This window comes from Hakea prostrata, chromosome 10, assembly GCF_041222555.1.
Source record: "Hakea prostrata isolate BN-2017 chromosome 10, UWA_Hpros_2, whole genome shotgun sequence".
Classification (NCBI taxonomy): Eukaryota; Viridiplantae; Streptophyta; class Magnoliopsida; order Proteales; family Proteaceae; genus Hakea; species Hakea prostrata.
Genome location: NC_142609.1, coordinates 38650912 through 38662538, shown reverse-complemented (window position 1 = coordinate 38662538; position 11627 = coordinate 38650912). Strand labels below are relative to the sequence as shown.

The 11627-nt window shown below is 36.4% G+C and overlaps 1 protein-coding gene across 1 annotated transcript; it reads right to left on the bottom strand.

The window, feature by feature from the left end:
* Positions 1 to 5832: 5832 nt before the first annotated feature.
* On the bottom strand, positions 5833 to 8299 carry LOC149002824 (glucan endo-1,3-beta-glucosidase 12-like). The gene is made up of 3 exons (XM_089138116.1): positions 8093 to 8299; positions 6680 to 8002; positions 5833 to 6185 (listed from the first exon to the last, which is right to left on the bottom strand). The coding sequence occupies exons 1-3, from the start codon at positions 8184 to 8186 to the stop codon at positions 6151 to 6153; spliced, it is 1452 nt and encodes a 483-aa protein (XP_088994242.1). The 5' UTR covers positions 8187 to 8299; the 3' UTR covers positions 5833 to 6150.
* Between the last annotated feature and the right edge of the window lie 3328 nt (positions 8300 to 11627).

The window sequence follows — 11627 nt, the reverse complement described above, 5'->3', positions numbered from 1 at the left end:
ACTTGAATTGAGGCCCGTAAAACTCTCCAAATGGAGCCGGCCCTCTCTCTATGGTTGTTGGAGCGAGTGAGCGAGTTTGAATAACTCACCAAGCCTTCCAAATGTCTCCGTCTCCCCAACCGACGTGACGAGGACTCGCGATTTAGTCGACCGTTTCTTCTTCCTTATTTTGGAATCATTAAAAACGGTTAATGCTTGATGTGGCCCACATATCTCGCACCAAACTTTTGAATGTTCCATGTCATCGAAACTATGGTTCGTTGACCCCATCCACTCCCCCCACAACAGGTCTCATATTCTATCATATTCTATTAATTTCTAACAAGAAAATGAACCATAAAAAAATTGAGCTCTATTTACAAGTCGCATTATTTTTTTTTTAATTTAATCACAAGTCTTTGATGCAATTTATAAATAGATTTTAATTATTTAATGTAATGTTGGGACATATGTCATATATTTAAAAGAAAATAATAGTCCATTTCTTTCTTTGGACTGGATAAATTTCTCGTGTTCCTACTTAATAATATAATTTTTCACATGAACCCCTCTAATTCTATTAGAAATACACTGCACCCTATCAAAACCAAGAGCACAGCCCCGTAAAATCATACTCTCAATAAACAGCAAGTTATTAGTCAAATAAAATTTTCATATGATGATATTATCCTAATTAGGTAACAATTATATACAAGGTTTAAAGTATCACACAATACATCTCAATACGTCTTTCCATTGAATTATACTAGAGTGATACAATATTCGATACAGGACGATGCGTCTCTTAAAATCACCTAACCGATACAATACTCGATACCGATATTTTAAACCTTGATTATATACCCACCAATTTAAATCAAATTACTGATTTAGCTGAATTACCATTTTACCCTCAAATCAATAAACATTGATTCTCCTCATGGTCTCTTTATCATGTATTGCACGTTCCTTGTTAAAACTAAATTCCTTGTTCATCCTCTACCTGAAACCTACCCTGGAACTTTTGTTGGATACTCTCTTTTAAGTTTGGTCAAAAGTCGAAAGTGATCCGATCCAGAATAGATCATGGCACCTCAGGGTTTTTTTTTTTTTTTTAATTCAAAAAAAAAGTAAATATTGTTAATTAATTCTTTGAAATGAATAACAAATAAAGACATAAATTGTTTTATTCACCTGAAAATAATCTTCTTTGACCATAGAAATCTTGAAAGTGATATGTGTGAGTCATGCATGGTGACGACTAAATATTATTTTATTTATTCAAATATATAAAATAAGAGATGGGGGGTTCAATTGCTCTCGACCAATTTTTATTTTTTTTGGGTAAAGTCTCAACCAATTTAAGATTTAGGTTTCCCACTATTTCTATTTTCTATGGCCATTTTAGGTAATCAAGAATCGTAGCACAATTATATTGGAAATCTGGAATAATGAGTTAAAGTAATAAATCAATATTTACAACAACAATGACAACAACAAATCTTGTAATTATAGCTTTTCAATAGTTCTATTTGAGATTATGCTAGATAAAAAAAACTGCATTATGTATATTTTTTATCGTTATTTGTGTTAAGGTTATCTTAGGTTTGTCCATAATTCTTTTAATTCCTTTAATCTCGATTATATAATTTCTCCATACATGGGCATTTACAAGCCTTTGTTGAATGTAGTCGTACCACCTTAAACAACTTTCTTGTAGCTTAGCTTATCACATATCAGTGCTACTCTCAAACCAACTCAAATATGATCATTTCTTATTTTATCCTTCTTAGTTTTGTCACTCATCTATCTTGTCATCCTCATTTCTGTTACACTAAGTTTATCTATATGATTAGTTTTAAAAACCCAATATTCTTGAACTATACGTTATAGCTGGTTAAACGACAGTCCTATAGCATTTTCCTTTAAGCTATAAAAGAAGATTTCGATCACACAAGACTTCAAATGCACATCTCCATTTCATCTATCATATTTTAATTCTTTGGAAAACATCATCTTCTATATCATCTGTTTTTATTTTTTATTGAACCAAGGTAACTAAAATAAGCACTCTGAGATATCTTTCTTATCATCAAGTTTTACCACCTCATCGTCTGTCCGATCATAATCAAAGTTACAAAATGGATATTCGATTTTCGTTCTACTTAGTATAAAATCTTTTGATTCCAAAACTGCTCTCCATGATTCTAACTCGGTATTAATCCATGTTTGAGTCTCATCTATCTACACATTATTATCAGTAAAAAACATACACAAAGGGAACCTCGTTTTTAGTGTTTTTGGTTAATTAATCCCTTATAAGTACAAATAAATACGGGTTTAAAGTTGATCATTGACGTAGCTCAACTGTAATTGGAAATTCATGTATTTGCCCCCTCTACCCACCTGTTATTACACTTGTCACTAAATTGTGATACATATCCTTTCTAATGTGTACATATTTATTTGCAACACTTTTTTCTCTCGTACTTGGAAGATTAATGCTCTAGGAATTCTACGTACCATAAGCTTTTTCTAGATCAATTAAGAACATATAAGGTCTTTCCTATCCTCTCCATACCGTTCTATAAGTTTCCTAGTTATGTAAATAGCCTCCTTTGTAGATCTTCCTCAACCTACCTGTGGTGCTTGCTCTTCAAGAATATACTCATAATTTGATTGGATGAGTCAAAAGTAGGTTTTTGAGATATTTAGGATTGTTTTTTTTTTTTTTTTTTTTGTTAAAAGGATTGTTAATGACTTTACTTATGTATAACTTTTTGGCTAGGGAAGCAAGTCATTTTTCCCTTTCTAGATAATGGTAGAATGTTCCACCTCTATTTATGGTTGATGTTTCTTTAGTGTCATCTACGTCTCATGCCTTAAACTGCTTCACTTAATGGAGTTGCTTTTTAGTTCTTGACAAAGAAAAAAAAATCTTCTCCACATAAATCAAAATTGGTTCTCCATAATTATGGTTAAGTGTTGCAAACAGGTTCAATTATTGTTTCCTATAATTTTGTAGTATGACTCATCAGTTTAATGTCTGTATAGTTATTATAACTTTAAATATCTCATTTATTTTTGTTAATTAAAACTATAATGCTTCTCCTTAATTCATCTGACATTTTTTTGTGTATAATCTTATTAAACAACTTAATTAACCAAGTTGCACATAGGTTCTTAAGCTCTTCCATACTTCAGTGGGATTTCATCAGGGCCATGTGTCTTGCCTATTTGCATCCCCTTAGTGCTTCTTTTATTTCGGACATCAAAATTCTCTGTATATGTATATTCGAAAGTTAGTGCATTGGTAAATGGTATAACCATCCACATCATAGATGCCTGAAACATGCTTGTTTAGTAGTATACAAATAATCATGGAGGCATTGGTCCAACAAGGGCATCAAAGCCCTGGGTTTTTTGGGGGTTTCATTGCTATAGCTTTTGTCTTTGGTATTGTTGTATTTTCTCATCTTTGACAGAGATCTGCAAGAGTTGGTCTTGGTGTTTCAGTTCAGATTTTCTAGGGTTTGTAGGTTTCAGCTTACACTTGTGATTCTATGGTTTCTTCTCCAAGTTCAAGATAGAGGGTCAGGGGTTGAGGGCTCAAGATTCTTGAATCTCAAAAGAATCAACAAAGTAAAAAGGGAGACAAGGGTATATGAGGAAGGTTTTGTTCAAGGTTCTTGGATTAAGGATACTGAGATTTTCGGAGAGCAAGTATCGAGTCCCAAGTTCACTAATTTGCCTATTCCTATGAGGAGTTTGAGAATAGACATTGAGAAGTTTGATGGTACAGGGGTTTAAAGTATCCTAAGACACAATACGGTACCAGCCAATACATATCCATGTTGGATACAACCAACACGATACATATTGATACATCTCTCTTGAATTGAAAGTTGGACCGTAATTAGACCCATAGAACAAAATTCCATTGAAACTTGCGAAATTTCCACCGAAATTTCTCATTTTGGAAAATGCGAAACGAAACTCATGAGGACCGAAAAAAAGTCCTCAGGTTTGATTGAAACTGTTGAAATTTCGTCGAAACTTGTCAAAACCTCAAAACCTGTCGAAACTTGGTTCAACCCAGTTGGACCAGCTGGTTCATGAGGAAAAAAAATTCCCAAATTTCATAGAAAACTTGGGAAATTTCGTGGAAACTTGAGACTTTTTCCTGTAAATTTTATAGCTTTTCCAAATTTTTAATTTTTTTGTTTATTTCATGTTTCCCCAAATACCCTCTCCATCAGGACTTCCCTATCCAAAATGTGTATTCCCTCAGGTTGGTTATCTTAAGCATATTGATGACCAGACTCATAAAGTTACAGTTATCGATTAACTTGACAACCATAGACATAAAATGTCATGGGATGTCTATGTTCGTTGGTTGGAGGAGAGGATGTTACAGGCATAATACTACTCAACTCACAGGATGAATCCACTCTTGGCACTCCTCTAAACACTAAGTTATATTTCCCTTTTATTGTCAACTATTTTGAAGTTAGAAATTATATATTGAATATTATGTGCTTTAAGTAGTTAAGTTTATAATATACTTTTTGGACAACTCTACATTGATGTTATGTATATTGAATGACATATCTACATCGATTTTTTTAGCAAAATACAACAAATGTATTATTTATACTCTAATTAGCTTAAATACAGGATCCCACTCCAAAATACTCTCTAAAACTTGTCGAAACTTGTACGGAAAAGTCCTCGATTTCTTCGAAATTTCCCAAGTTTCCACCTAAGTTTCCCATTTTCACCCGGTCGAAACTTGAGTTTCCCTCAAATTTTTTACCATGATTAAACCGGACTTTTGCGAAGGATCATTTGGACCGGTTCAAACCGCCAAGGTTTTATTAACACCCCTACCCATCTCAATACATGTGTTTGTCGGGCTAAAAAATTCCCCTTTTTCTTTTTTTCTTTATTTGTCTAAATTCTTTTTGCGAAGACTCTGGTCTTTCAACCATGGAACCTGCAATTTCTTCAGCTTTCACAATAACCAATGTAGGTTGCATTGATCAAACCTTGAAAGCAAGAACAACCAGTAGAATAGGAATATTATAGTAGAGAATATCTTATATAAATTATAAATTAGAACGTACTGTCCTCCATGTGACCCGCAGTCCAGCAACCTTGTCTTTATAGCAGGCAAATAGAATCTTTGCAGCATTTTTCCCAATACATCATGTGTCAGAAAAATTTTCACAAAATATATCATATGATTTTGAGTTTTGAGGCTTGTGAGTTGTGACTGCTTTGAAGCGCGTGAATATTTTATTCAATCATCCATAGCCGAAAAGACATGTTTCATTCGTCTAAAAAAAGTTTACAAAAGAGGAAAATGCTTTAATTAGAGATCCTTTTAATCATAACAAACACCATGTTGTAGACCAAATAATGGTTGGATATACTCTCTTTTCCGTTTCAATAATTTTTAATCCAAACAGACCATTCAAAGAAGGGGTTGGAATTGAGATCTGGTTAGACCGGTTCCAAATTAATCATAGAAACCCAAGCCAAGAACCCGAATCCAGATCGGTCTAGACCGGAGTGAATCTTCTAATTCCAGTTAGAACCCTAGCTCCCAATCAATTTCGAAATAAAAGTGCTTTTCACCCCTTTTGGTTCATAGGAATCCAATATTTTTATCGGGTTCAGCAACTCCACTTTGTACTTAAAAGCGGTTAAAGTTCAAAGAGATCCAGGATTCTGACCCGAATTAGATCCTAATCAACCCAAATAAAACCCTAGAGATCCACAGATCTAAAGAGAAATTTTTTGGGGGATTTTCAGTGTATATCAGCCGTCCGATCCTGAGTATTATGATCAAACCATACTAGATTACTAGGATTCTTCGTTGTGGTACGAATAAATTAGATCATTTTCTTTAATTACATTAAAACAGACATTTAATATGTAGTAGACTACAATTACAATACTACTAGTCAACTACTACTACAAATGCAGTTAAATAAATGTCGATTACTCTCTAGCTTACTAAACTTTTAACCAATAAATACAGAAGTCATCCCATATCTTGGATTCCATGTCTCTGCGAAAAACAAACCTTCATCAAAGCACTGGCTTGGTCTTCATCATCTTGAGATCCTTTAACAGCTCCTTTAACAGCTTCTTTTTCTGTTCTGGTTAGTAACCTGTAGGGAACTCACACTTTCCATATTCTGCAAAACAAAAGCAGAAAATGGGTAATTGACCAACTTTAATCCATCAATCAACCTAAATCAAAGGATTAATTAAACCTGGCCAAGATAAAGCTTCCTTCCATGGAAGAAATCAAAAGGAAGAAAGTAGATTCATGGCCTGAAAGCTCCATTATGTCTGAAAAGATTTAAAGGTCTATGGACAAACTGTAACAAGATGACACTTTTGGTCCAAACAAAGTGTCTCCAGCCATCTCTAATCTTTAGATCTCTCCATAATCTCACATCGCGGTCTACAAAGACCAATTGGAAAGTGTGGGAAAATCGAAAAAGTAGGGAAAGTGAAGACTATTGGAGACCATCCATTTTGCCTTTCCTGCAACTCAATGGTTAGCAGAAACCACCACCTACTACTACTCCGGCAGCCGTAAGGAGGCGGAAGAACTAAGTTCTCTGATACCCAATTCACGAAAAATTAAGAATGAATGACAGAATGTGTAAAGAAGAAGACGTACTGGGAGGTTGAGTGACGACATAGGCAGATCCTTGGAAATCACAGGTACCCATTTGTCTTCCCTTCTTCTGGTAGTAGCTGTTGAATGCGTAAGAAGCATGAGCTTCAAGTGTATTTGGATCATAACATGTACTACCAGGTTGGATCTTCACACAATCTGCACCTCCTTCCCCACAGGCGTAATCAAGCGCCACCTGCAACCTCTCCTTCCCTGCTTTAGCATTAGCAACACACCAAGTCTGACCCGTCGACCTCGTTGGTACGCTGCTGCTTCCTTCACCTCTTACGGGTGTCAACTGGTTCTTTCCACCGCCGCTGCTCACCGGTCCCTGTTGTTTCACCTGCTGTAGTGTAAAGGGTATCTCGTAAACCTTCTTTTCATTTGGGTAGAAAAGCCCGTAATTTCTCTCCGAGCTCGGACCTGGCTTCTGGTTCTCGTTGAACAGAGCGAAAAGGTAGACTTCAATGTCAGCTTTGGGCCTCAATGGCGTTCCTCCACCGCCGAGAATGTAACGCACAAGGTTACCATTGTAAGCTGCAGCGTTCTCTGCGCTCGCTCCCTTCTCGTTCTCGTCTCCCTCGGAAGGCCAACCGGTCTCCGTCACCATCATGCCCAGATCGTTGTACTTCAAAGCAGCCATGGCCGCAAACACCGCATCGACTTGGGCGTCAAAGAGATTGAAGTAGCGGAGGCCATTACCTGCGTCAACCACACCTGGGTTCTCTCTGAAGAGCGCGTAATCAAGAGAGATAACATCGGCATTAGCAGAGTAAGCGAAGAAAGGGTAAGCATTCACCATAAGATACGAGTCAGTTTGTCTGAGAAACTCCAACATGGGTTTGATTACAGGTTCGATTAGGGTTGGTTTGAAAGATCCAGCGGAAGCAGGGTAAGAGTTTTGCAGAGCACTGAGAGCTATGGGTGAAGACACCTTGATGGAGGAATGGAGATTATATTTAACAAGCGCAGCTTGTATATTCCTCATGGCAGGGACGAGATATGCTGTTGCGTTTTCTGGGTCGACAAAAACCTCGTTGCCAACGGCAATGGCGTGGATCTGGGTGGCTGGGTAGTAAGCAACGACGTTCTTTTGAACCCACAGGTTAGCAAAGGAAGGTCTCTTTGCAGCCAAGTAGAGCCGTTCATTTGGCAAATCGACGACGACCTTGATGCCTGAACCAGCAAGGGCTTTAAGCACAGATGGATCAGTGTCGTAGAGCTTCACTCTCTCGATACCCTGAGACTTGAGGAGCTGAACAACATTCACCGCAGTAGGAAGGTTGTTTGCTACTCTACCGTAGTTTACTCCGATAGAACCCGCATCTGCAAATGTAAGTGTGTTAGAGATAGAGAAAAAAGATTCTACAAGAAAACAGAGAAATGCAGAAGTAAATTAACCATCTGTTTGCTTACCTGCAGCAAATGCGAAGACGCAGAGAAGTAAGAAGAAGACATTAATGGCGAGAAGTCCCATGCTCTGATTCTGGAAGAAGCAGGAACAGAGCATGAGAAAGAAGGAGAAGAAGCAAATCCGGTGTTTGTTTCTCCGGGAAACTGGAAGAGAGGAAAATGAGGAGTAAGTGGGGGTGAGAGTGGAGTGAGGAACTGTGGTTATGGAGAAGATGTAGTAGAGAGAGAGGGGGAGAGAGGTTAAAAGGTTGTGCGGATCAAGAAGGTTAGGTGGGCCCACTGGGCAGCTCCGTCTCTGACATTAACCAGGGTGGGGTTGTCGTGGGAAAACTGGAAATCACTTTCTCCGGTTATAAATTATGAAAATTCCCGCGAATTAATGTCGTTGTAAATTATTTTTTTGGGGTTAACGTTCCGTTATAGCGTTGAAGGTCGGTGTTCGGGAAATATTACTAGAACAAACGTATTTACTTGACGGACGTTATAACGGGTATTTACTTTGCTTTTTTGTTCTTCTCATTTAGAACGTTGGGAGCAGTGTCGCAATGCGGCGCTGTTGCGTCTCTGCGCGCCAGCTAGGGATCCACTTGTTACCATTAAAAATTAAAATGGGAATCCAAGAGCAGCAGAGACTGTTATGATCATCTTAGGTGGACCGTGGATTTATATCTTAAAATGACCGTAGTCTCATGTGCATGATTCAAAGATTTTTTTTCTTTTTTTTCCAAAGGTACATTTGATATTATAATATATCATCACTAATCGAACGGACGACAAGTGTGAGTCTTCACAGCAAATAATCTTTGACCCTCTGATTATTCTTGTGACTTATTTATGTCCTACATTTTGTGAAAAAAAATAAAAAATTTATGTCATATATTACCGTTGGATGAGATGGGGACAAAGAGTACTGTTATTTTATTTTTTTTGTTTTTCGGTTTAATAGCATCTCTCATCAAATGGTTGAAAATGGATTAAGCTTTGAGGTTTAGGGTTCGAACCCTTTGAGGTTAGGGACATTACTCAGGCCAATAAGCAATTAAGAATAAGAGGGCTTTCACAAGAAGAATCAATCCATGCCAAGTTGTAGATGCTGACCTTACGGCTGTTTTAGAAGGATTATGGCTTGCCCCATGCAAATGAAAGTTCTATGCTTAAATAGGATTCTTTGAAGGCAAAATAAACCTCATTGATCCTTGTTGCTTAGAGCCTGGGGGTTACTGGGCGAAGAGTGTCAATAAAATATCGAAACCGTTTAACCATACTGTACCATACGGTTTAAAACCGCATCGTACCATACCGATTCAAATTTGGTACGGTATGTAGCGAAACCGTTTTTTGGAATTTGGTTCAGCATGGTTTTAGTTTCAGATGGTATACCGTTGGTACATACCGTATACCGTACTGAATTATCGAATATCGTTTTTAAGGTTAGTTTAGTAATTTTAGTTTAACCTTTAAACCCTAATAGGTGAATAACCAAGGTGCTAAAGGACTATAGTTGTAATAGATGGTTCTTCTATTTCTGTAGATCTTAACCAATTAGTCTCTAAACAACTTGTGCTAATTGGGATTGTATTTCTATTATTTGTTTCCCCACCAAACAAGTTGCCTACTTTCCTAATAACCATTAACCTCATACTAGCAAAAGCCAAGAAAGCATATCGTTTCATTTGTATTTGCAATTTTCCAAGCATTTCAAGTATAAATTTTACATGGGTGTTTTGTTATATTGGAAACCTAAAAAATGTTGTCTTGTATAAGAGAAAACAGACAAACATGTAAGCAAGTTTGAATTCCTAAATAGCTAATGTTGTCTCCATTTTTTTGTCTCATTCATGTCCTTCAAGCTATTTTAAGGGTATGTTTCCCCTGGTTGTTATTTGGCTTAATCAATCTTTTATCTTTCTCATATATTGTAGTGCCCTTCTAAATTAAGGTTCATTAGCAAAGTGATATGATTTTATACCAAATGCATAACGAACCGTTCCGTTCTTTTCGTACCGATTTCTATCGAAACCGTACCGAACCTTTTTATAATATCGTTTTCATACCGTACCGAATTATATGGTATGGTACGGTTATGGTTGGATGGTTTGAAATGCGGTACCGTACCGAATTACTAATACCGTACCGTATTGACACCCTTATACTGGGCTATGCTAAAGAAATAAAGTCTATAGCTGTAAACCATGTTGCTAATTGGATGGCTAAGCTATCACTAGATTCTACAATTCCTTGTAAATTTTTTCATTATGCTAGGGGTAGATTTTTTTTTTTTTTTTTTTTTTTTGGGTAAATTGCTAGGGTTGTATTAGGATCATTGTTTTAGTCAAGTTTTCTTTCTGTTTTCAGGTCTCTGATGCCCTTTTAGTACCTCCCCTCCTAAAAAATAATATTATTCCTTAAAGATGTAGTCAATGTGTTCATAAGTTGGTCAAAATATTCAATCTTTGTAAGTAGAAAATCCCAATTCATCGTTTCTATACCCGATTGAAGTTATAAAGGATTCAGCTTAAAATAGGCATTTTTTTTTGGGAGGGGGGAATAGAGAAATAATCAAATTAGGGCTGAGTTATTGACTTACCTAGCCACACTACTCAACAACATATTTTGGGTAAATATAAGGTAACAATATGGATTTATGAAGTGTTCCAATTGAGTTATGGGTGAAGTTACTCTTGAGTTATTACCTTCAAAAAAAAAATAAATTTGATCTTGAGTGTTTGACCTAGCTTGATCCAATAAAATCAAGGTCAATAGTGTTTGATTTGGCTCGACCATTTATGGTGAAGGGTTTTAAAAGTTCATGCTTAATTCAATCTAATTGTAACCCTAGGTTCAACTAGGGTTTGGGATGAATACATTTCATGGAACTATGATCTCTTTGCCTTTGTGGTGTGTATTTCCGTTCTTGTAGCGTGTCTATGTCCGTCTTTATAGCATGTTAGTTGTAATAGAGGATATGTATGTCGTATTCTTTGAGCTTAAATATTATTGTGGTTGTTAACAACCACCTTTCTAAGGGTTTGGGCTCGACCCATTCTTTAGTCCAAGATGACCGTGTCTATTGCATGTATGACATTTGATCAAGTTTCCACTCCTTGGTTCGGATCGAACATTGTGTTTCATGCAGTTATCTTTTGTATTTCTTTCTTTTCTTTGCTGTGTCTGTAGTTTCTTTTAAGTTCAAGAATGAAGCTCTTCAGTTTCGTACAAAAAAAAAATGATTTCTTTATAAAATCTAGGAGAAAAAACCTCAATTGGATCATGCATGATGTGTGAAGTTTGGACCACCTATCCCATAATTAAGACCATAAGTGCTAGGTCTCAAAAATGAGAACTAATCTTGAATGCTGTTTAAAGCTATTCCCCTCCCAGTAATGACCATAATTAGTAAATACATGAATTTAGTACTGCGACTAATACACATATTTACTAACTATGGTAATGACTCCACACAAACCTTTCATAAAATGACTCATGTATTCTCATTATGGTGTTCATTTTGCATTTAATTCCCCCAAAAAAATAAATT